Source organism: Colius striatus, chromosome 2 (genome assembly GCF_028858725.1).
Source record: "Colius striatus isolate bColStr4 chromosome 2, bColStr4.1.hap1, whole genome shotgun sequence".
NCBI lineage: Eukaryota > Metazoa > Chordata > Aves > Coliiformes > Coliidae > Colius > Colius striatus.
Window position 1 is genome coordinate 103,107,308 of NC_084760.1, and position 23,143 is coordinate 103,130,450.

The 23,143-nt window shown below is 35.9% G+C and overlaps 1 protein-coding gene across 11 annotated transcripts in view; it reads left to right on the top strand.

Moving 5' to 3' along the window:
• The window catches only part of UTRN (utrophin), a 367,525-nt gene that overhangs the window by 141,739 nt on the left and 202,643 nt on the right, over positions 1 to 23,143 (top strand). For all 11 annotated transcript variants that reach the window (XM_061991642.1, XM_061991648.1, XM_061991644.1 and 8 more), the window contains 10 exons: positions 3,890 to 4,081; positions 5,853 to 6,025; positions 9,884 to 10,034; positions 11,389 to 11,564; positions 12,678 to 12,813; positions 14,691 to 14,840; positions 16,017 to 16,101; positions 17,565 to 17,770; positions 18,881 to 18,998; positions 22,350 to 22,555. In XM_061991642.1, coding sequence (XP_061847626.1) covers positions 3,890 to 4,081; positions 5,853 to 6,025; positions 9,884 to 10,034; positions 11,389 to 11,564; positions 12,678 to 12,813; positions 14,691 to 14,840; positions 16,017 to 16,101; positions 17,565 to 17,770; positions 18,881 to 18,998; positions 22,350 to 22,555 — 1,593 coding nt within the window. The remainder of the gene's footprint in view (positions 1 to 3,889; positions 4,082 to 5,852; positions 6,026 to 9,883; positions 10,035 to 11,388; positions 11,565 to 12,677; positions 12,814 to 14,690; positions 14,841 to 16,016; positions 16,102 to 17,564; positions 17,771 to 18,880; positions 18,999 to 22,349; positions 22,556 to 23,143) is intronic.

Consider the following 23,143-nt stretch of genomic DNA (forward strand, 5'->3'; position numbering starts at 1 on the left):
TCCTTAAATAGTGATGGCAGAGGCGCCAGATTGGCCCAGCCGGGCTGGAGGTGGGTCTGAACCCAGGAGCCGGGGCAGAGTCCAAAAACTCTTTACCAGGTCTTCACTGCAACCCTCTCTGCCTGTAACCAAGAAAAAGCTGCTCCTTGCTAAACCATGACAAGCTCCCACTGCAAAGTCATAATATGCTGCTCTTCATTCACAGCTGTAGTGCTCTATGGCTTCAGTTGCTCGTGATAGCTATAGACCTCGTGGCAGATGGTCTGCTCTCCTTGGTCATGCAGGCTATTCAGTATCAACTATGAAATTAAACCTTTCAAGTCTTCTTGTGGAGAGACTTTCCAAGTTATAAGCCTCCCATGCAGAGCTAAATAACAAAGATGGCCTGAGAGTCTGTTTAAGGTGTTGAACATCTAGTTTCTCTGTTGGGTGCCCAGCAGTCACTCCTTGTGTACTGTAATTACTTGCACATGAGCTTCTTGGGACTTAAGTGATGCCAGGGAATGTGTTTGAAGGAAATGGGGATCCACACACACTTGAAGTTAAAGGATATGACTTAGTTAATGGTCAAACAGAAAACTACTTTGAGTGACTCAATTGGCAAATTAAAAGGGAAAAAGGTGCACATGTATGACTCTGCCAACAGGGGTAGTACAGTTGTACCGCAGACTGGTTTTCCTTGTCACTATTGGTCTCACTGAAGATTGACTGATCTTTTCTAAGGAAGGGAAACGTGAATGTATCCATAGGGTCTCCATACTACTAAATAGCAAATTTTTGCTCGTCTCAGCTCAGGACTGAGAAGCACTAAACCAATTCTTGACATACTGATGTGCAGCTGGCTCAACCTCTCACCTTGATGTAAGGAAACTTCAGCAAGCAGAGGAAGAGAAACTGATGTTTGAAATGAACAAACAGAGATTAAACTGCCAAGATGAGGACTAGACTCCAATTAAGGTTTTATGCAATACATCATTTACTTTTTTGTAAATGAGTGCAAAGTAGAGGACTTATTTATGGTGCTTGAAGGTCATATATATATTGATTTTCTAGGAGTAGCTGGATCATAAATTTTCCTCATCATGTATGTTTCTAGGAATTATGGAGTTTAGTGTCTCTAAGATATTGGTAACACCTTCTGCACAGCAGGTACTTCTGAGTAACCCTTGTTTTGCCACAAATCCGTTAAGTTGAAAAGCCTGCAAGAGAACCTTTTTATCTCCTAGAGCTCCTCCTGTTCTAATCCTGCTTTACCATTTATTTAAATTGCTCCATTCTGACTTGGCTCAGAATGAGCAAAAGGAAAAATTAAACCTTAAATTGCAGAGGTAATTAGTTGACTAAAATTCCTCTGAGATTTTTTTTCAGGTTTTAGAAGTCAAAATGATAATTTTGCAGATGGTAAGTGAATTTCCTGTAGTAGGCACAGTGCAGTTTTTCCTATAAACTGAAACAGACACCATCTTGATGAAAGCTCTTGAAGCATTATTCGTGTAATAAAGAAAATATGGTTGTGCCTTTTATAGGGAAGGTTCTGGGTTACTTAAATATGAACAATTAACTGTATTGCCCACAAGAATGTTTCTTGCTGACTGCATGAATTAACCCAGAACAACAAATAAAATAGGCATGAGATTTTAGCTTTGGAAAAGTCTTTTCCTAGAAAGCTAGATATGAAATATTTTTGTGTGAGAGAAGAAGGGGTTAGGAATGGTTAAGAAGTATGCATTTCTATTGAAAAGGATATTTGGGAAGACAAGTAATGTGACGTGATCTGAGATTAGACTGAGGAAACACTTTTGGTTAAAATGTTTACGTGGTTAAGCATGCAAAGTAAAGAGAGAGAGAATTTCGTGATATGCCAATGTTGGCAGCAAGTGACGTTGTTTCAAGTCTTATGCAGGTTTTTTACAGTGGGAGATAAAACAATATGTGTGAGGTAGAAAGATAATTAAGACCAGTGGCTTATTCATTTGGGTGAAATCTAGATCCTGAACTGTTGCCTGTGTGAGAATAGAACTTGTGGGATGATGGAGAGTTAGAGAAAACACCTTGTGAAAATGTTGCAGGTGGCTGTGCTGCTGCAGACATCCTGATGTTTATTCAAACCCTGGATTGCTCCACGTTGCTGGGAAAAAGATACTTCGAGTTGCACAAGCTTTGTCTGATTTTGTTGGAGCTGGGGCCTCTCCTTACACAAGAACCTAAGCCTTGAGCTTTTGCTCCAAATTTCAGTGATGGAAGTGGCAAAATAAATACAGCTCCAAGAAAATGAATTTGAGGAGCATTGAGATGCTGGATTTATATGGAAGCATATGGAATAGTTTATGGGTTTACTGTAGTGTTTGCTGTACTGTTACTGAATCCAAACCAGTGCTGATCATTTTATGATTGTTGTCTGTGATACTTTTTTTTTTAGTAGACTCAATTTATGCTTATGTGCCTGTAAATCTTGTTTCTTTGATGTGCAATGAATGACTGAAAGAATACCATGTATGATGATAAAGGTCTTGTGGAAGTACAACTGTGTCTCCAGTTTCAATACAGGCACAATGGTCTACTTGAAGAAATGCAACAAAAACCCCTAAACTAACACATAATAAAATCCTCAGGAGCATTCAGTGCGTGAGGAGAAATCCTGAATGGTGACTACGTGAATGTACCTTTTCTGCCGCAGTGCTTTTTTATTTTATGCTACATATGCTGCATATGTTAAATTCCAGTTAATCTGAGTGACATATTTGAAATGCTCAGAAACGTGGAGGAGGAAGATACAGACAGGTGTTTGCAAACAACTTTCTTAGTGGAGCTTAATATTTACTGATTGTAAGCTATGGTAGTGATTTACATGTGTGCACCCAGCCCAGACTATAATTGCAAAGTAAAATTCACTGGCTGAAGTCCCTGTGAACTTGCATTTATTCTTCACTCTCTAAAATGTATTTTCAGCTGTTAGTAAATCATATAGTGGAGTGCCTCTATCTTGCTTGGCTCAAAGTCACTGAGTACTGGATGGTAACTTGGAAATTGCTTGAATTCTTTGGTATTTGAGGGTGAATTTACTTTTTCATTGCTGATTTTAAAGCACTAGACTGTTTTCAGAAATGGTAACAATATTGTTAGACAAAAAACCACTTTCAGTAAAAAGCTGCTTTAGGTCTTTGGAGTATCTACTTCGACTGCCTCAGCTACTTTTGCCAGACTTGGCAGAGTATAGCTTCAAATTTAGGCTGTTATTTATGATCCAAAAAAACCCTATATTAAATTACTGTTCTTGCCTGCTTATCTGCTAACGTGGTACTTGGCTAGCTAGCCTAGTCTTACAGCCAGAGCAGGTAACAATTGCCAAGCTCTTGGGGAGTTAATGTCTCTTATTGCTGCACAAAGTGTATTGTGGTACCGGTGGAGAACTAATTTATTTTAGAAATGTTTAGGAAATGTAGGTGGGGATGCTTATTGAAAAGAGTAAGAAGAAAACGGTCTGCTTCAGTAAATAGGTAGCTTCTGGAAGTAATGATGAAGGAAGTAGACATTGGGTTGTAATGACAATTATATACTGACTCAATGAAGAGGTGTGATTTCTGGAAACGGTAAGAATCAAGGTGAGAGAAACAGTGCCCTTCCCACTCTTCAGAGTTTTAGTAAAAGTTGATATATAGTTATTGTGAGCTATGGATATATGCTGTTTTATATATATTTTTTTTTTCTTTTGAAATGTAGAAAAGTTTCTGTGCAAGACTTCCTGAATTTATGTAAATTTGCTAGAAAAGGCTTTGTTTTGGTTTTTTAATATAGAAAAGTACTTATACTGAATATAGTTCATTGATTTAAGATTTTTTCATAAAACAGTTTGTTCTTTGAAATACAAAATGAACTTCCATGTTTTTAGGCAATCCCCATCCAGCAGAAGTTAAAAGGCCACTTTGCCACAGGGGTTAGGAACTTGCCTTTTTCGACTGAATACTTGGTTGAAATCAACAAAGTCTTGCTGGCCATGGCTGATGTTGAACTGCTGCTGAATGCACCAGAGCTAAATACTGGCATCTACGAGGATTTTTCAACTCAGGAAGATGCACTGAAGGTACTACATGTCTAAACATTGTATTTGGAGGGAGAAGGAGAAAACGGAAGAGGAGAAGAAAAAAGACTACTGTAGCGACTGTATTTGTATATTTGATCACAATGTACTGGATAAATGTATACTGAAAATTAAATGATGAGACAGCTTTATGGCTAATTTTTCTGTGTAGAATCTGGATACAAAGTAGAGTAGTGTGGAAGCTGGACTGAGGTAGAGAGAGAAGGATTTAACTTATTGGAGAAACTGTTGTTGCTTTTTATCATATAGTCTACGTAATATGTACAGAAATACTAAAGCCAACCTTCTTATGTTCCTGCTTGGTCTCCTCAATATAGCTTCTGTTCTGTGTCATGTGAAAACAATTACATGTATAGGAAAAGGGAGAAAGGAAGATTCTTGGAGTTTGTATTAAGCTATATGCCTGTTTTGTTTAGCAAGGCATCAATGTGCTCAATGTTAAGCTCCCATTTATATTCATTGTCAGCCAGTGTGATTTGCCTGTGTGATTAATGGTGAGAAATTAGCTGAGGATTTGCCCTTCTTCAAAGGGGAAGAATAAAGTATGCTTGAAGGTATTGAATCCTGCTATTGTATGTGAGTTAAGTATGAAGAAGTCTGAATCCTGGTTAATTTTGAGCATGCAAAGGAGTGTGGTACAGGTATTCCCAGAGAAATGGTCCATTGGAGCTGGGTGTGGTGCAGTGTAGATGCACCTTGGTGGATTGGGAAGCATAATGGGGTCCACGTGTCCTTTGTATTTGAGTTAGGCTTTGTCCCTCACCAAGAGCTAGGTCAGCTGTTTCTGCAGCTTTTATAAAAATCTCTTTAAAGCTTTTCAGAATTTCAGTCCACTTTTCTGTCCTTTTTTATGCTGTGTACATGCTTTCATATTTCACATTTGTCTTTTTGGCACAGTTGTCAAAAGCAGATGGGGAATGATGCCAACCTTTGACAAAGTGGATGACTGGCTTTGTTGATGAGTTTCTCCTGTCTTTGTTTACTCTGTTTCTGTGCTCCCTGAAGTACGATTAGGAGTGTTTATGTTAAGATGGGTTTAAAATTACTTCATTTTAGTGCAGGTGTCTTGTCTGATTTCGGTATATTCTAAGGCAAGAAGCAAATAACAGAGCATAGATTTAAAAAAAAAAAAATTAACAGTGTTAGTGCTTTAAATTCAAAAAGATAAATGAATTCCACTGTTTGCATGGTTTGTTTATCCTCTGAATACCAAGGCAGTGTTTTGTAATAGCATCTGATTTAAAGACATTTTCACATCTTAGTTCAATGGTATTTGAGACAGATTGCTTTAACTGTGTCATTTAGATCTAAAACTTATGTAGCTTATGCTTTTGCAGTTCTGTGCATATGGGAGGTTATGTGAAGCATAATGCCACATTTTGTGCTTCATATTTTACATGGAGAAGGAGTATGTACTGTATCTTCTTGACATGGACAGATTTGTTAAATGATGAAGGTACTGTTGTTTTGAGAAGTATGGTGTGACCTTTTACCTTGGGAACAGATTTGAAGTAGAAAATATTTCAACTCCTTCATAAATTGAGAAGGATACACACTTAAAAAAATGTGATGGAGTATTCAGTTCAGTTGCTAAAACTGATTTAACCTGATAACTGCTGATGCTGAGTGTCACGTAGATACTGATTTTTGGAACAATATTTTGAAGAGATTCCTTTTTGATGTTTTAAAATGTCTTTATTTTTTATTCCTTGTTGTTGTTTACCTAACAGCTGTCTCATTACTGTGCTTGCAGAACATAAAAGATATTTTGGATAAACTTGGGGATCAAATTGCAGTCATACATGAGAAGCAACCTGATGTTATATTAGAAGCATCTGGACTTGAGGCAATACAAATAGGAGATGCACTAACCCAGTTGAATGCAGAATGGGACAGAATTAATAGAATGTACAATGATCGTAAGTGGTAAGTCAAGGACGTTTGATTTCTGGGACCACATGGTAAATATGTACTTGAACATAAGCGTTTTACAAGTGTACCATAATGATGAAGATAAAGACTTTGGGAGTAGTCATTATTACACAATGGCCAGAATTATTATATGTTGAAACATTTAACATGCAAGTTGTAGTTTGTCTGCTTTTATAAAGCTGATTTATTTTACTTTATAAAATAGAATAATTTGTTTATAAAATATATTTTTTCTTTTCTAGAGATATTGCAAAGCAAACTTCTAAAAGAAAAATGTTGAGTAGGGCATCTTTTAACAAAGAATCCAATGCTGTTTTTGAAGAAAAGGAATTTGGAAGGATGGGGTCTTAAGAATACAACATATATGAGAGTTGCCAACAATCTGGTATAGGTACATGAAGATGAGAGATTACAATATTAGAAAACTTTGTGGTTAAGAGAACAAGAGAATATTGAAAACAGTGCTTAAGAAAAATGTATTTCATATTATAAATCTATATCAAATATCTGTAATTTCACTTCAGACAAAAAGAATGGAGGGGGAGGGAGTTAAACTAAGCTTTTAATTTCTTCCCACCACTTACAGAAGATACTCTAAACTGAAAATGCCTTATTACCTGAATTGACTTTAAATATTTAAAACCAAACTCAATACCACTTAATCAAACTTAGAAAAATGTGTCAGTTATTCTAAGTTGGAATTACTTAAAGTAGGAAAGTACATGTTCAGAAGTTACCACTAAGCTGAAGGTGTACTGCAAACAGGGAATAGGCATCGAGCTCTTGCAAAAACCCCTTAATTATTGAAAATGATTTTATGAAACTTAAATGCAAATGTTCATCCAGTAGTTAATATGCTTTTACAGTGTTTACTTATTAATGGTCATGTGAGGTAATAGTTAATGCAGAAGTTCTGTAGAATGTAAAGCAGCATCTAGGCATATTTATTTTGTAGCATTTGTAGTTTATTTGGAATGAAACATATTTGGTAGTATGTTTTGAAGATATATTTTTAGGAAGAGTGTGTATTGTGTAATCTAATGTTTTCAACTATTTCTCAAAGCACTGGTGTATGAGTAGGAATATAAGAATTGGCTGATAGTATTGTCTAAGCAGAGACTCCCAGAAATTCTAGGCCACCGCATCAATGAAGCATCAAGATTCTTAATAACTCACCAGGCACTATTATTTCACTGGTTTTTGATGTGTGGGTTTATGTTTGTGTGTTTTATTTTTAATTTGAAAGCAAATAATGGTGCCAGCTAGTACCATTTTTCTGTGTTTGGAGACAGCTGTCAAAGAGAAAGTTTGATGTTTATGATCAGCTGGCAAAATGCAACAGATTATTTCCTCAGTTGACTCACTTGAATACAAATTAATCTTGAACTTCATAAAGTTTGGGCACGATTTTCATACAAAAGGGGTTAATACATGAGCAATTAGAACTGAATGGTGTGTAGCTTCCTCGGAGTACTTCATATTTATTAGAAGGGTACACAAAGACAATATTAGTATTAATGTTCTGTTTTGACATCAGTACCTTTGTACCCTTTTTTTCACTAAGAGCAATCAAACTGAGTTTATTCTTGCTTTTCCTCGTGTTACACCAAGTATAAGCAAGAAGGCTAGAGGACTTTTATCTCCTTAATCCTTGGCTTTTTTCTATTTCTGGAATGGGTTGAGATTTGGAGAGAATTAGAAGAAACAACATCTGCAGTCTGTGGCAAAAGATTGATTTAGTTTTCAGATGTAGCAATGCTTTTTTGACTGAGTGCTAGCTAAGTAGCTAAACTTTGGATAAAAGCTCTGATGTAGCCAAGCACAAGTTGAATTAAACTGTATTTAGAGAAGTTGCTAAGTGTTCCATTAAATTGGGACATCCTCAGTTTGACTTCAGCATATGTGAAATAAAGTGTGTGTGTGTTTTGTGTGTATATGGGTTTAATGCTTTGCTGAGCTCTTTGCAACAAAGCTGGTTTACTAGTTCTTTGCCTTCTGCCATGGACTTTCCCTCAGTGCTGAAAGTGTTGATAACTTGTGAATGAACTGTGGTTTGGAAGAGGATGGATTCCTGTGAAGGAGCCAAGCAGTAGCTAAGTCTTGGTGCTATAGAGACAGCACTTTGATACTTTCAACTTTAAGCTGAGATGGTTAGTAGGGAGACAGCAGCATGTACCTCTGGGTCAAAATCAAAGAAACTTTTGTCTCATTTCTCAAAATGCTGGTGGAACTGTAGGTTCACAACAGGAACGGTGGGAGTTATATCAAAGCTTTGTAACTCAAAGTATTTTGTCCTCTAAAGTTTTAGATATTCTGGATTCTGGAAAAATCATGTGTTCAAAATTCCCCTCAAAACTTTCACATTGAAGGAAGCTAATAAAATGTTGGCTTCAACTATTTTAAGTGCTTAGAATATCTCTTCTCATTAAATGTGGAATGGGATGTTATTATGAGACCGTATGTTCAGTTAAACTAAAAGGTACCTGAGAAATAGGAATTTGAGTTTTGGAGTCAGTCTATAGGATTGGTCTAGTGTATTGAATTGAGATGCATCCAGGAGACTGAAATGGTAGAACTAGGAGATAATGTCAGAAAAATTGATGTAGATATTTTTAAGAGTTCTTTATTGGAGTAGGCTCATGAGAATGGGGCCATGAAGAATTAAAAAAGCCCTATATGTGCCAAGAAATATGGATTTCTTGATAAAAATGAGATATAATTTTGATGAAAATAATCTCACTAAGAACTCTGGGATTGCTGAATTTAATTAGTGGAGAAAATAGATGCAATAGTACCTCTTCAAAGTTTGATTTTGGTTATCTTGGATGTTATGCTGCTAATTTCAGATTGCATCTGTATATATGCAGTAACCTCAGAGTCTTCGCTGTGGGAATTAAGAAAAAAATAATGGGCTGCAGAAGAGATCTTTCCTCTGACATATTGGAGAGTCCTCTGATTAGTAGGAGATCTGGTCTCCTATGTCTTTAAGGATGACTATTTTTATTAGTTTGGAATGGGATACTGTCCAGCCTGTTGGTGTTGATGTGGATTTTATGTTTTTCATTTCGTCTTGTGTCCTTTCACCCATCTCTCTTATTTGATTTTGAATGCTTAACATAGAGCTAGAAATCAACAAATAGAAAGCAAACTACTCTGTCTGCCTTTCTGGCATGGTTTACTTATTTAACATTCATAGACTGGCTTTGTTAGTTTAACATAGTAGAAATCTTAGTTAAAATCAACTTTCTGACTGCAATAGTTCAACCTGTTCTATACTAGAAAATGTTGCCCTCCAAGTTAAACTGCATATTATAAGATGGTATAAATTAAATGCCTGGTAAATTTGTGTTTGATTAAATTGTGTAAGATCTACATATGCAGACCTACTGGTAATAGTCAGTTCTGTATAATCAAAATCACCTTTACTTAATAAATTCCAGGCACTAGCACCTCATGGTTTATGAATGTTTTTTAAATAAGACTATCTGAGCAGTTAGTCATATTTCATGTTCCACACTGGTGTCTAAACTGTTTTATTATAAATTTAAAGAAGGATTCTGCAAACCAATTTGATGTTGCCAGTCAGTCTTTCTTTTTTTAAGTGGTACAAGCAAAAGGTTTTTCTTAAGTTTGCCCTCTTTCCTTCAACTGGAAGTTAATGACAGTCTGTGCTGTTGGCTTTTACCAGCTGCTACCAATGTTAAGAAGCCTTCAGTACTGGGACTTGGTTAACCAGACTATATGCTGGCTTTTCTGTTTTGCAAGGCGAGTGTCTGCTCATTGGAGTAGGAACCCCATAGCCTCTTCACCAATATGATTGGGATAATTTTTGAACGTTTTATTTTCCAACAGTTGCTTTGATAGAGCAATTGAGGTATGGAGGCAATTCCACTGTGATCTCAATGACCTCTCTCATTGGATAACGGAAGCTGAAGTGTTACTAGCTGATGCCCGTGGTCCAGATGGCAGCCTGGAGCTGCAGACAGCTGCGCTGCATCAGCAGGTATGTATAATTTATGCAGAAAAAGAGCAAGCTGGAAAAACTCTAGCTTTGTCTTAAATTCTAGTTTTCTGTATAGACAGAATTTTGAACTGAGTCTGTGCAATTTCACTTTACATAGTGGTAACTCTCAGTTCCTTTTTCAATTGCAATTTGAAAAGATTCTTAGAAGAGCTCAACTCCTGATTATGGGGAGTTTTATGATAGGTCTTAGTATGGATGGGTTTGAGAACTTTAATTCAAATGTTGGTATAATTTTTGTTGGTTTATAAGTTTCATTTCACCTTTAAAAATATGTTAATTAGTTAAGAAATCTATTATATTTCACTTATTTTGTGCTCATAGTTAAAAGAAAACGGACCCCCAACCCAGTTGATTACAACTTAGCAAATTGGTTTTTTTAAACTAATGACTTTGCAAGATCCTGCCTTGTATAAGTGATCTAGAAAAAGAGGAGATTCCAATGACAGATGTCTTAGGTTTTTACTAGTTTTCAGTTCTGGAATTTAATTCCCACATGTCCTTCTACCTCATTATGGAAGAGCAGACTTTCCTCTTTTAGCTAAACTGCTTCCTTTCAAATAAGGAGGAGAAAACAGAACTGTAAGGGTTTTTTCCCCTTTTTTTTTTTCTTTTGGAAATAATTGTCATCAAAGATTTAGATCTGTGTTGCAAATGAAATATGTGTTCTATCTAACATACTATGTGTGTTTTATCACTGTTGCTGCTTGGAGGCTTTTTTTCTAGAGCATTTCCCTTTTTTTTCTCAAATCATGTTGTTTATGATATAATTCCAAATAAATTTTTACTAAGAATGTAAGGTTTTTGTAGTGGTTAGAGATATTTGAAGGTTTGATCCTGATATCTTCTGACTTCCTTTAGTTATGTGGTTTTTTTGTGATGTGTAGGGACCATGGCAGCACAGCCACAATTATCCCAGCTAAAACACTGTTAAGTTACAGAAATAGTCATAGCATGGGTTATGAAAAGAACTGGTTAAAAAAAAAAAAGTCATACCATCTGTTAGTAGAAAGTGCTGTACGTTAACAGGAGAGGAATCAAACATGAGTGTGGGTTCTAGCAATGATGGTTTAAATTCTTGTTATCCAAAGTGGTAATCGGCAGCCTGCTCTGGATCATTATCTTTTTATGATACTCATTAGAATATTGAACTGAATTCAACAACAGACTCTTAATAAGTTAAACCTACAGTATCCAATTTTAAATAAGATGGATTTAAATGTCTGCTTTAGCAAAATAATATGCACCCAGGATTCATCCTGCATATTATGAGCCACAGATCAAAGTTACTTTAGGTCAATAATAAAATGATGTGTGGCTTTTGTGTTTCTGACAGGAACTTGAAGAGGGAGTCAGCAGCCATCAGACCAGTGTTTCAGCATTGAACAGAACTGGAGAAGGGATTATACAGAAACTGTCTGCTACAGATGGGAACTTCCTACAGGAGAAGCTGGCAGGATTGAATAGGCGCTGGAAAGCAATCACAGTGGAGGTCATGGATAGACAACAGAGGTAATAAGTTAATCAGAAATTTGGATGTGTGACCAGATCTGATGAGGAGGATCTCATTTAGAAGACTCTGGGAGAAACAGTGCATTCTATTGCACACTGTCATTAATCTGAATTTTCCTGACCTTCAGACCTCTGTTTTGAACTGTTTTCTAGAACCAATTTCTCTTAAATGCACCTGCAACTGACAGCTTAGTGAATCTGTGTTTAATACAACCCACCAAATGACAACCACAGAAAATCTTAGTTTTTTGTTATTTTAAAAATAATTTCATTGCTAAGCCAGACTTTTTTAGGAAGGAATTCTCAGCTAATTTCTCTGGCTGAAGCTGAACTGTAAGTACATTACCTTGATTTCTATTTTTGCATTGTTAAAGACACATTAATTTGAAATACTTGTTCTTGAATTTCTAGAATAGTATAAAATGAAATCTTTAGGTCCATGTTTGCAACTATTTAATCCTTCTGACTAAATATTTTCTGAACAAAATGAAAATCCATTTTTAAGTAGCCTTAAATTTACTTCAAAAGATCAAAGAGCAAGGTTGTCTGAGATACACATACCAATTTTCAGCAGATCTGGGAATACAAGGTCTTCTGTGTGTTCTTACTGCGAAAAAATGCATAGGAATAAATCCCTGCAATGTTTACTTTGGGAAGGCTGTTTATATAATTATGTCTTTAACTGATCCTAATACATTTAGAAATGTAATGATGTTTTTCTTAATTATTTAGTTTGATGTTCCATTAAAGTTGTGTGATTTAGGGAATTTTTTGCTTGCTGGGGACATTTCTAATACTTTTGCTAACAATGGCCTTGTAGTGGCTTAGAGTGATTAGGCCTGAAGTTGTTGTCATTACTGTCACATTTAACATTTTCTGCAGACTTCAAAAAAATCTATTTTCTTGCTTTGGAATGGAAATTTATCTGATTTTAAAATGGTAGCATTAATTTGTAAGTATCTTGTATTTAATAATGAGGATAGAATTCTTTGAATACCAAAATTATCCTTTAAAATGCTCCAACCAATGAAAAACACATGACTATATTGCATGAGAAATAATGTACTATGTTCAGTGCAGAAATGCATATAGGAGTTTGTTTTCCTTTTTAAGGCTAAAAGGAGAGAATCAGCAGCTGATAGAGTACAGAAAGAAACTTGACGAGCTGCGATGCTGGCTGGAAAATGTAGAAAGTGCTCTGGACACAAGATTTATGTTTGACCATGAAGAAAACTTGCAAGAATTACAGGCAAGATCAATTAGTGTGTGTGTATGTGTAGTGTGTGTATGTTTGATGGATCAAGGCATCACTTTTGGGGAGGGGATTTTTCATATTATAAGTAGCCAAAAAACTATTGTGGTTGTGTGAGACAGTTTTGTGGGATTACTTATACAGGCAGAATGCATCTTGTAATGAAGTTGGATTAAGTTGATAACTGTTATCTAGCCAGAGGATATGTATCAGAAAGTGAGAAATGTGTGCTACTGATAAAATTCAGTAAGTGGAACTTCACTGGAGATGATGTCCCCAAGTTAACTTTGTAATTGTCAAAACTTCAGCAAAAATCTGATAAGCTTAAAATGGTAAGCAAGAACTATTGGCACATTTACTTGGCAGCTTTAATACTTTACTACACATGTAAGACTTTTTTTTAACTTATTTGCATTTCAAGTGAGTTGTCTACCTTTGTATAGGTGCCTGAAGTTAAAGGTAAAACTGAAATAAAGAGAGAAGAGCAGAATTTTCTAGAGAAACACTGTTAGCAAATTAAGTACTAATTTAGCCCTATGCAGGAAATGTGTGTGTAATTTTGGTTATGTATACTAAGGAAAGGTGAGTTTGTGATAGAGTAAGTAAAGGGTAACATTGCTGGGCTGTTCAGGATGGTGAAAAACTTCTTATCTGCGAAGACCGGGAGCTTGTCTTGTTTTATCTAGTCAATGAGAAGGGATATGATGATGAGAATGAGAAAATGTGGGAAAGATGACCTGTTATTAAAAGCTGATATTAGGGAGGTGTGAATAACAGATGTTGTCTGATCAATCAAGAATAAATACAGTCTGGGAATGAGAATGAGATTTCTAAATAGAGGTTTTGGAGCAACCTTCAGTTAAATAGAATATAATGTGTTTTAGAAAAATAATTAAGGTAGACTCCGTTTTATATAGTGGTTATTGTAGCAGAGTACGCTGTTCAGTGATCTGCCTTCCAGGCCTATGTTCCTGTTATTTTTACCATACTCATCTCTATAATGCACATGTCAAAGAAATTAGTATGAATATTGGTGTGGATAAATATGTATACTTGTTATCGTATTTTTATTCTACTGCTTTAAGGACAAAATTTCTGATTCCTGTTCTATGGTGCTTGTAGTCTGTGGGCACAGTTGATTTAAAGTCAGCGGGAATCCAAACATAAGCGCTTTTTTTTCCCCACAGTCTGACCTGCACTTTCATGTTTAAAGAGAAAAAAGGCTCTGTGAGCTTGATCAAAATGAATCTCTAAGGTTATGTTTAGTTTTTAAAATGCCTTTACAGTATATTTCCTTAAGAATAAAGTACCTTGTAGTGATCTATTGTCTATTTGCAAATTGCATGTCAGGATTTGGCCTTTAGCTTTTAATTTAAAAAAACCCAAAACCAAATTCAGGCAACAGTTTTGTTTGACAATGTGTTGTCTTTCGGATACACATGGTATATCCAGAGTTGATCAAACAGTTGATCTCTTGTGAGATGAGAATCAGTGTGAATGATGTGAAGCTGAATGGCTATTTTGGCTATTTGCAATCTGTGGGGTTTTTTTTCCAGTTAGCTGTTGTCCTGGTTTTGGCTGGGATAGAGTTAATTTTCTTCTTAGTAACTGCTATGGGGCTATGTTTTAGATTTATGCTGAATACAGTGTTGATAACACAGGGATGTTTTGCCCTGCAGTCAATGTTGATATTTGAATAAAGGTGTTAATAATTTCTACTAGAGCATGGAAACCAAAACAGAAACTTTTCTGTTTACATATTTTCAAGTAAATTTTTAAATATTGGGATTAGAAGGAGGCTTCCCTGCCCCCTGCCTTCATACTTAAGCATGTATGTGTTTTGCTTCAGTCTAAACTTTTTCTGTCCCTTTTAGGTCTTAAGTGAAGACATGGAAGCACAGGGAGACAAACTGGAATGGCTGAATAGAACTGAACCTGAAGTGCTTTTAGATAGAAATGTTGATCTTCAGGAAAAAGACAAACTTGCTGGTTGCCTGCAGTCCCTCAATGTGAGGTGGAATAAGGTGTGCATTTCTTAAGCATTGAGTACCTAAGGTTAAAAATATAGTGGTGTTCTGGTGTACTTGGAATGCTTCTCCTTTCCATGTACCTGTGACATGCACATAAAATGGCTTGCAGACATGTGCAGAAAATATGTCACAATCCCTGACTAAGTAAAAACACTGGTAGAGCTTTTTTCTATTAGAATCAGTTTTGTTTACTGATTTTTTTTTTGTTACTTTTTTTTGGTATTGACTTTCTTTTAAACAACTTGAGCTTAAATTTACTTGAAAACAATAACATATTCATTTGAAATTGAGTTGTAAAAAAAATCTTTGCTATATAGGAAGGTTGTATGTTTGAAACAGTTAAGAGGAAAACAAATGAAGCTGTGGTAAAGCTTAGTGAGAAAATCTTCCCAAGTGTCTGGGATTCTTCTTGAGTATAACTGCTGTAATCTAGAAATTCTAGAGTTCAATCTTGATTGAAAGTGTATAAGAAGAGAAGAACTCACTGGTTGGAGTAAATCCAGATTTTTTTTTTAAGCAGAGCCTGGCAATCCAAGTGTAAAAGTAACAAATTCATTTGAGATGATATTATGATAGGAGGGTAAAAATTCTTTGGAGAGAGGAGCTTTTAATAGTACAGGGAAACAAAAAGTACTGGTTTTACCTACTCAGATATGAAAATGGAGATTTCCCTCTCTGCTTTGTATATTACATTTACATCACTGCCTTTTCAACATTATGAAAAGCAAAGTAAGTAAATTTTCCTTTACCACAGTAGAGTTTAGTGTAATATTTTTAACCAAATTCCTTATTTATCTACTTTTGTCACTGATGCCTGCAAATCATGCTTTGTGCCATCTTTCCTTCGAAGTATACTCACTCATATAGTGAACCATGGCTTTGATGCTTAGACAAGGTAAAAAACATGGAAACACCCTGTCTACAGAAGTTCATTTCTTCTTTCCAAGGTTTAGTTAAGATGCTGGAATGTATTGAAATAGCACCCTGAGTACCTCTTGGCATTTTTATTGTTTTTAAATTATACTTTGGAATAATTCATTGAAATGTGTATTTGAGGCATGCCATTTTAGTGAGCATGATGTAGAATATTTTGTCTTCTAATAAGTGATTATATTTTTTGCTGTTAATATAGATTGTCTTAATGTTTATGTTCCTCTCTGCTGGCTGTAGGTTTTCAGAGAAGTACCTGACAGAATGAGAGAATTGGAGGCATTTGTTGGGCGGTCTCGTCTTGTTACACAGCCAAAGTTTTCTAGTGAGTCATCAATCCTTCTGTTGTGCTTAATTATATCGAGTTCAGTCCTGTTTGTTGTCTAGAATAATCCAACAAGAAAAATATTCTCTAGAAACTTAGCCTTAGAAACAAGAAATATTGGCCTTTGCTGTATTTGAGGCTACTTTCACGTTACTATGGGAGAGAGATGGAAGTTATGATTCAGGAAAATCTCACACTACATTTTGGAATTGGGAGAGTCTTTTGGGAAATGAAGTGTTTTAGTAAAGCTTAGGCTTCCTCATTAAGAGCCAGTGTACTAGGTACAAAAACCAAAATAGCTATGTCCCCTGTGGTTTTGTGCCTTGTGGTTGTGCCTTTTAGTAATTAAGATCCACTAGAAACTTTGCCTACAGCTAATTACTTGTAAAATAGCTCCTGCACGCAGATTCTCTGTGCTCCTATAAATAAAGACCATTCTACATCTTTCAACTCAGTAGGGATACAGATAGGTCTTTCATCTGCTAGATACTTATCTTCCTCAATCTTGTAGGGGAAGGTATCTAAATAGGATATGTTCTCATCTCCAAGTTGATCAGCAGATACAGAGTGTAAACAAGATGCCTGGGTTTCCTGTTTTTAAAAACTAGATAAAGACAACTTTTGCCTGAAAGAATTTGCAATGTGAGCTACAGCAAAATAACTTCCTTTTTTCAGTTAATCAGCAGTAAGCAAAATTTGATGAGAAAAAACAACTTTTGTTTCAGCCCTTCAAAATATTGATTCAGCTTGTTTTCCTTTCATACAAGGTGTTTAAGTAAAGCTCCTGTATTTCATTGTTTGAGGCAAGTGTGTAATACTCATGCTCCAGCTTGATTTAATTTTGTGTTTTCCTGGAGCTGGAACACAACCAAAGAGCTTCTGGAGTGATTCTTACTGTTCAGCTCATTCCTCACTTCACTCACTAGTCTCAGGTTGAAAAGATAGAAAGGATGAGGCTGAACTAACTGGCATCTCTCCCTTCTTAGGACAGTTGTGTATTGTCAAGTCCAGGAAGTATCTATCGTAGTAGCTCAGCTTACTTGTGCTGAATTCTGAGCCAAGAGTAAGGAAAACCTTTTTGCCACATAATACAAAAGTGAGGAAAAAAAATTTAGACAAATCTAAGTAAGGCTTGTTTTTTGTGCGTAATAAGGGTCAATTCCCTTTTGTATCAGAGTGTTTAGCTCCACTCCATTACCTTTTATGTTATTTTGCCTTTACAAGTTTTCTTCATTTGTATTTAGACTGAATCATTTCTGCAAGTGTTTGGCATACAATAAGACAATCAATAGACTTTAAAAAGAAAAATGCAAAAGGAATTAGCTTCTGGTCATTAACATGTCTCAAATGCAAATTTTGCAGAACATTTGCTGGAGATGTTAAATATTTGATGGAATTACAACAAACACCCCCTGTAATTCCCAGACATTTTTCTGTAACGAAAACTCCAAACTCTGTTTCAGATGTCCAAAAGGTGGTGCTAGTATCTTCTTCATTGGAAATGCCTGTTCAGACTCAGCAGGCTTTGGAACTTTCTGCACCTGCTGATCTGGATAAAACTACAACTGAGCTGGCTGACTGGTTGGTATTGATTGACCAGATGCTCAAGTCAAACATAGTCACCGTGGGAAATACTGAAGAGATCAATCGGACCATTGCACGAATGAAGGTATGTGTTTTTGTGAAAGCTAGTGGATTGGAAAATTGTCTCACACTTCAGTAGCTTGTAGGTTCAGTAAAAAAATTACATGTGTTTAAAACAAACAAGAATAAAAATTCTGGTTGCAGTAGATGTGTAACTTGCCAACATCATTTAAAGTGCAATTTTTATTACACTGCTCTGCACTCTGTTTCCTATGTCTGTGTGTGAACTAAATATTCCTTTTTTTTTCTTTTGAAACAAAGCATATAGAGAATGCTTCCTGAAGATTATGTATTTTTGGGAATGTATAGATAGTTTGTTGAAGATTTCAGCACAGCTTAATGGAGGCTGCTTGGAGGATGACCTCTGTGATGTACTTTTTAGTGGTTTCTAATGAGTTTTATTGTGTTGTAGTTAGCATGTCTCTGGAAACCAGTTTAATCTAAAATCGTTAAAAGTTGTAACATACTTACAATGTAAATGTTTGTTTCTACTAAAAGCTCATGCTATGCTGAGCCATGACTACAGGCGGTATCTGTGAAATGTATGCTGCCATTAAAGTTCATTTTATTTGAGTTGATAACAATTAACGTGGGTAACTAGAGTAAAAGCTGTCGACTAAACAAGTGCTAAACTGTTTCTAAGTATCTAATACCACCTGGAATTTGGAAGAATTGGAAACACTTTCTTGTAACTGTATAATGCTTCTAACATAGTCTTTTGGTATATTGCTGTAGTGAAATAACATGTTTTATACAATGTATAGTCTGATTGTTCCTCCTTGTTATTTTCCTTCTCCATTCAACCTCTTCCCCTGCACCCCTTCCCCCCCTCCCATCAGAGCTTGGTAAGATGAAAGTTTTGGGAGTGTGAAAAATAAATATTGCAAAATATAGAGCCATGATTGTGGTACGTGTGTGACTTAAGAAGTTAACCTTCACCTCTGGATTTTAAGTTACTAATTCAGATTATTTTTGTTTGAAACATTGTATAAGCCTGTGACAATTCAGGTGTTATGGAAGTGATGGGAATAGCTATCTACTGTGGTGACACATAGATTTTTTGCTTTGTCTGCAAATAATACAGATGGTGATAACTAAATTCTGCTTTTTGGACTTGTATCCTAATTCTCAACAGATAACAAAGGCAGATTTGGACCAGCGACACCCTCAGCTTGATTCTGTTTTTACATTGGCTCAGAACTTGAAAAATAAAACTTCCAGTTCAGACATTAGGACAGTGATCACAGAAAAATGTAAGTTTCTCCATTCTGTATTTGAAGAACAATGTTTCCATGGCATTAAAAAGTCTTCATATCTTAAACTCTTGATTTTGAGCCTAACTGAAATGGCCTTCCTTGAACAAACTGAAAACTTAGCAGTTAAGTGTCTTTAACTCTAACAGTGGAATGAAAATTTCTGGAATGAGAATTGCCACTTTTGTTCTTGACTGAATGTTTTTTTCAAGTACAAAGTTAAAAATTTTGCTGGATTTCAAAGTATCTTACAAAGAATTTCATTTATTTGACAGCCAAAGAGACAGGGTTGAGAATTTTTTTATTTCTTGATAAAGGGAACTAATCATGTGTCTTTGTTTTTGTTAAATTATGATGCACCAGACAGTTATTGAAAAGTGTAAGTGTATTGACTTAGGACAGTAACTGTGTATGTAGTTTTGAAATTATTGACTGAAGATTTGTAGAGTTTTTAAGTCACTGATGTGTACTTGAAAATGAAGTTTCTAGTTTAAAGGTCTGCACCTCCTTTGGAAATTTCTTCTACTAATATTTAAGGAAAGAAAACATACAACTGACACCATTAGAAGCTAAGAGACAATGTAGTTCTTGGAACTCTTAACTTTTGCCAGTTGCTAAGATTAGAAAATTCATGCAACAGGAAAAATCACAGAAGTAAAAGATGTGAAGATATATTTCCTTATGTTTTCATCTCCAATGTAATTTTCCTTTACTACATCAACATTAATTTCTTTGGTGTCCATAAGACTTGATGAAGGTAGTGCCTATGGGCTTTACATCTGACTTCTTTACGTTAAATATTCTGAGATGGCATCTGTTGCCTAAGATTCACGGGTGTTATGGATCAATAAGACAGTGAGAATCCAAGGAAGCAAAAGCAACTTGTTAGGGTCTGGGTTTTGCAGCCACTCAGAACTAAGTGTCACGTGGAAATTTAGGGGAGGATAGTAACGATGTAGTCTATGGGAGTCAGTCAAGAAAGTGAGATCTAGTCAGTCACAAAATATTCTTGATTCTTCAAAAAAGGTGAGTAAGGAATAAAGGAACTGTGTCTGAAGTCATGCCTGTTCAAGGTGGGAACAGAGAAGCTGTATATGCTACCATGGATGGAGCTTCAGTAGGTAGCTTAGATGTATCTGAAGATTTTGTGACCTGTGATGAAATAGGAAAACAACAAAGGTTTTTTTGTTACTGAATTTGTAAAGAAAAGTTTGCTTTTTGAAAGAAAGTGAATCTTAGATCTGCTTTATGCACCCTGTCATTGAAACACTGAGGGAATACACTGATATCTTACAAACTCCTGTGAACCTGCTGTATATTTTAAAACTGAAACCTAGTTACTCAAATAGCTAGAAGCACAGAAACAGGAAAACCTTCCTTCTCTGGAACTTCCCTCCCAATTACTGTATGGATATTGGGAGCTAAAATCACAATCTCACCAGGAATTCTTTCTGATTTTTCTGCCTTTGATACCAGACTGGTGTCACTGACAGCTTTTTCTAGGAACCTATCTATTGAACCTACTGAATGCTGAGGCTACCAAGAATTTCACTATTTTTCTGTCCTATTTTGATGGAGATTACAGAAGAGGGGAAATAAGTCAACAATGTAGAGAGAAAGGTTAATCTAGCCATTAATAATTAAAAATATCTCAAAAAATCTTTTTTTCTATAATACAATGTAAACATCCTATAGCTGTCCACTTCAAACAACTTGCTATTGTAGGCAGCTGTTTTTTAGGGGCAGTTTTTCCATACAGCTTTTTTTGGAGAGCCTAAACACTTAAGAAGTTTTTCTCTGCAGTTCATTAGCCAGCACACAGGGTTATGGCCTTTTTCACTCTTCACTTTTTTTGTGCTTTTGCTGTTATGGTGAAATCACTGATCTTGTCCAGCAGCTGCTAGTTTTCTTTGAACATACTCATTATTTGCTGTTGGATTACTGAAGCTTTTTTCTAAGTTCTTATGTAGCATGACCTGAAAATTAATCCAAAAGTTGCCTGTAGGTTAAAATGGATGAATCTATTGCACAGGTTATTGGTTTTGTACACCAGTAGCACAGTTACTCTGTCAAGTGGGCTTTGCTACTACAGGCTGAGAGCTCTGTGATCAAGCAAAATGACTTTGTATAATTGTAAAAGGTTAAAAAAAAAGAATGCAAAGAGTAAAGTTTAACTGGTTTCAGCTTAAGGACAACCTGTGGCATTTTTACTTCACAGAAAATTAAAGAGACCTGAATATCTTTCAAGGTCCCTTCCAGCCCTTGAGATTCTATGATTCTGTGAATATCAAGTGTGTTAGTTTTCTAATTAAATAGTGCAGTTGCTGGTAAGATAAATATATTGGATGTGTTACATGCCACCTACCTGTTGCTGCTCAGAGTACAGATATACTCAAGAAATCCAGCTTAGGTTTTTTGATTTGCTTGCTCTTTTACATTTGCTTTTTTACTCTTTAATTCTAGTAATGTAATGTGTTCCTAATAACTATCATGAAAGGTAATAGGGAGACCTGTTTCCACCTTGACTTTCAAATAATATGCTTTTTTAATGATCTGTAAGTGTAAAGCAGAAGGTATGATGCTAGTAATTTCTCTCAAAAGGCAGACTTACTGCTTTCCCTGACACACTATTTTTTCTCCTAGGCTCTTGTCATGTTGTCTTTTTCACCTTTTTGTTAAAAGTTAAAATCTGTTTATCGATAATTGAATGTAACTATTGAGAGAGGAATGGGATACTTGAAAGAAATGGGGCGTGATCAATAACTTCTCTATTCTGCCGTGTAATCTCCATAAGCCTGTTAGAAACCTGTGGTGGAGTGAAAGTGCCAAAGTAGATTATTACTGGATTGTTTCTAGTCTGGCCAAAATTGTGATACAGATGCCACTAGACTGCCTTCAACACTTAGTGGTTTGGAAGGCTTAGTTCACTTTGAATTAACTATCCAGATCTAAGCAGTGTTCATTTGTTTGTTTATTTGTACTGTTTTGAGTTGCAGATGCATAAAGATGGCTTGCTTGTGTAGTCATCACCCTAAAATTGTTCTCCTTGGAGCCCTGCTGCTGATAGTTTTGCTGTGTGGTTGTGTCAGATTTGCCTCTCACATATGTGTACTTAAAGCGAAATAACATTGTGACCTATATATTGATCTACTTAAGATGTAGCCAAACATCATCTGTATTTCTTGTTTGCTTGGGTTAATGTGTTAACTACACGTGGAACTAAAACACTGAATGTGGAGGCAAATACATGTGAGAATTAATTATATTATTGCCTTTTGTCCTGAGAATTAAGTGGTAGTTTTGGCTACCTGCTTGCCTCTTGTTTTTCATATTCTACATTGTCCTCCACAGTGGAGAAAGTGAAGAACCAGTGGGACAATACTCAGCATGGTGTGGAGGTGCGGCAGCAGCAGCTGAAGTACATGCTGACAGACAGTATGCAGTGGGATGAGCAGAGGCAAGAAATGGAGCACCTCATGGAGCAGTGTGAGATCCGTCTGCGTATGCTCCTGCAGGCCCCAAAAGAGATGCTTATCAAACAAATTTCAGACAACAAAGTAAGATTATGCACACTTTTTGCCCCTCATACCGAACTCGTCGGTGTATGCAATGCTACTGGAATCAGCTTATGTGAGAACACGCAATTTAGTTGCAGGACTGATTTGGCAATTTAGTCTCTCTTTGGACATGACATATTCTAAATTGTCTCTATTTTTAATATGTCAGACTCCCTGAGAATGGCTTTCTGGGAGAGAAACAGTGACATGTGTACATGTGCGTGTTTAAGTGTAGTTGAAATGCTTAGTGTAGCATCAAATAAATGATATTACATGAAAAGCTTGAACCTTGGACCAGTAAAAGCTTAATCGTACAGTCACAGAATGGTAGTTTAACTGCAGGAATGGATCACATTATTTAAAATTATCTTGAATTTCACTTCTGATGTGTGCCAGGCACACACCCAGTTCTGTGCAATCTTTGCTGCTTTTTCACATTACAGCAAACCTACTGTGATAAATCGATAAGTCCGATGTCCTTTGTCCTGGTGACTGTCAGAAAAAGGGCAGGCTGTATGTGGCACAGGATGAGAAATAAAGAGACAAATCAATGAGGAGGGGCTCTTATCAATGCAGTATTTAGAACAG